Source organism: Parambassis ranga, chromosome 6, assembly GCF_900634625.1.
Source record: "Parambassis ranga chromosome 6, fParRan2.1, whole genome shotgun sequence".
In the NCBI taxonomy this organism is placed as follows: Eukaryota; Metazoa; Chordata; class Actinopteri; family Ambassidae; genus Parambassis; species Parambassis ranga.
The window spans coordinates 15,492,495-15,494,994 of record NC_041027.1 but is presented as its reverse complement, the minus strand read 5'-3'; the positions used below and the strand labels follow the sequence as shown (position 1 = coordinate 15,494,994).

The 2,500-nt window shown below is 57.0% G+C and overlaps 1 protein-coding gene across 4 annotated transcripts in view; it reads left to right on the top strand.

Annotated features, from left to right (window-relative positions):
• The window catches only part of wnk4a (WNK lysine deficient protein kinase 4a), a 29,147-nt gene that overhangs the window by 18,723 nt on the left and 7,924 nt on the right, over positions 1–2,500 (top strand). For all 4 annotated transcript variants that reach the window (XR_003670916.1, XM_028408360.1, XM_028408361.1 and 1 more), the window contains exons 11-12: positions 1–13; positions 2,245–2,418. The exon at positions 1–13 is cut by the window's left edge and continues 104 nt beyond it. Coding sequence is in view for 3 of the 4 variants with exons in the window: in XM_028408360.1 (XP_028264161.1) it covers positions 1–13; positions 2,245–2,418 (187 nt within the window). In the remaining variant the exon portion in view is untranslated. The remainder of the gene's footprint in view (positions 14–2,244; positions 2,419–2,500) is intronic.

The following is a 2,500-nucleotide window of genomic DNA, read 5'->3' as shown; positions in this document are numbered from 1 at the left end:
CGCTGCTGTCATGGTGAGCGACATGTTCCTGATGCACTGATCATACCTGTGCGTAGATTAATCCACCATGTCATCACTGAGCTGCTCCTGCCTCTCAGGGACAAGGCGGAAGTCTGAGCTCCTCCTTTTAAAGGGTTAACTGTCCTCTTTAAGGACGGAACCTTCTGCAGTTAGTAAACAGATGAGGTCACTCTGTCAGCTGATAGGTCGTATCTCAGCTGAACGTACACATGATCCATCCTGCTCCAGTTAACGGCCTTCCCTTAACTCTGCTGATACTCTATCAGACCTACAGGGGACGGAGAGACGCCACTCTGTCCTCCTCAGTGTCCTCCTCAGTGTCCTCCTGTCCTCCTCTGTGTCCTCGTGTCCTCCTCTGTGTCCTCCTGTCCTCCTCAGTGTCCTCCTGTCCTCCTCTGTGTCCTCGTGTCCTCTGTGTCCTCCTGTCCTCCTCTGTGTCCTCCTGTCCTGTCAGTGTCCTCCTGTCCTCCTCTGTGTCCTCCTGTCCTCCTCAGTGCCCTCCTGTCCTCCTCAGTGTCCTCCTGTTGGTGTCCTCCTGTCCTCCTCAGTGTCCTCCTGTCCTCCTCTGTGTCCTCCTGTCAGTGTCCTCCTGTCCTCCTCTGTGTCCTCCTGTCCTGTCAGTGTCCTCCTCAGTGTCCTCCTGTCCTCCTCAGTGTCCTCCTGTCCTCCTCTGTGTCCTCCTGTCCTGTCAGTGTCCTCCTCAGTGTCCTCCTCTGTGTCCTCCTGTCCTGTCAGTGTCCTCCTGTCCTCCTCTGTGTCCTCCTGTCCTCCTCAGTGTCCTCGTGTCCTCCTCTGTGTCCTCCTCTGTGTCCTCCTGTCCTGTCAGTGTCCTCCTGTCCTCCTCTGTGTCCTCCTGTCCTCCTCAGTGTCCTCGTGTCCTCCTCTGTGTCCTCCTCAGTGTCCTCGTGTCCTCCTCTGTGTCCTCCTGTCCTGTCAGTGTCCTCCTGTCCTGTCAGTGTCCTCGTGTCCTCCTCTGTGTCCTCCTGTCCTCCTCTGTGTCCTCCTGTCCTCCTCTGTGTCCTCCTGTGTCCTCCTGTCCTCCTCAGTGTCCTCCTGTCCTCCTCTGTGTCCTCCTGTCCTGTCAGTGTCCTCCTCAGTGTCCTCCTCTGTGTCCTCCTGTCCTGTCAGTGTCCTCCTGTCCTCCTCTGTGTCCTCCTGTCCTCCTCAGTGTCCTCGTGTCCTCCTCTGTGTCCTCCTGTCCTCCTCTGTGTCCTCCTGTCCTCCTCAGTGTCCTCGTGTCCTCCTCTGTGTCCTCCTGTCCTCCTCTGTGTCCTCCTGTCCTGTCAGTGTCCTCCTGTCCTCCTCAGTGTCCTCGTGTCCTCCTCTGTGTCCTCCTGTCCTCCTCTGTGTCCTCCTGTCCTGTCAGTGTCCTCCTGTCCTCCTCTGTGTCCTCCTGTCCTCCTCAGTGTCCTCCTGTCCTCCTCAGTGTCCTCCTGTCCTCCTCTGTGTCCTCCTGTCCTGTCAGTGTCCTCCTGTCCTCCTCAGTGTCCTCGTGTCCTCCTCTGTGTCCTCCTGTCCTCCTCTGTGTCCTCCTGTCCTGTCAGTGTCCTCCTGTCCTCCTCTGTGTCCTCCTGTCCTGTCAGTGTCCTCCTGTCCTCCTCTGTGTCCTCCTGTCCTCCTCAGTGTCCTCCTGTCCTCCTCAGTGTCCTCCTGTCCTCCTCTGTGTCCTCCTGTCCTGTCAGTGTCCTCCTCTGTGTCCTCCTGTCCTGTCAGTGTCCTCCTGTCCTCCTCTGTGTCCTCCTGTCCTCCTCAGTGTCCTCCTGTCCTCCTCAGTGTCCTCCTGTCCTCCTCTGTGTCCTCCTGTCCTGTCAGTGTCCTCCTGTCCTGTCAGTGTCCTCCTGTCCTGTCAGCGTCCTGTCCTGCGTGCCTGTAGAGGGCGTGAGGCAGCGGCGTTGTGTTGTTTTCCTGCCTGGAACACAGTGGGCTTTGTTTACTGTGTGTTGGCGCAGCGGGCGCTGGCATCACAGCAGCCTGTGGCTCTGAGCGGAGGGTTTTAAATGAGCTGAATTATGATCACCGCGCCCCAACCCACAATGCACAGCAACTCTCCAAACCGCTCCAGGAACGGCCCAGTGTGCTGTGGGTTTACATGACGGACAGACCGTTCTTTATGCCTCTACCTAAACATGATGTCATACATGAGCTCCACTGATTATTATGTGCAGACCCATCCATGGATCACCTGACCAGAAGCAGCTGATGTGTTGTTGTTGTCTTTTCTAGGTGCATAATGAGTTCATCCTGCCGTCAGAGAAGGAGGGCTTTATCCACCGCCTGGGTGACATCATCAAGCGAGCCGAGGCTCTGATGGCCAAAGAACCGCCGGTTCACTCCAGCTTGCACCGACTGGCCCAGCCGGCGTTCCACGGCGGCGTTAACTCTCTGTCCTCCTCACAGGTTAGCACGCCGCCGCGTTAGCTGAGAACAAAGGAACAGGAAGTGTGTTTTACTGTCTGATGGTCATAAATGACCTCAGCTG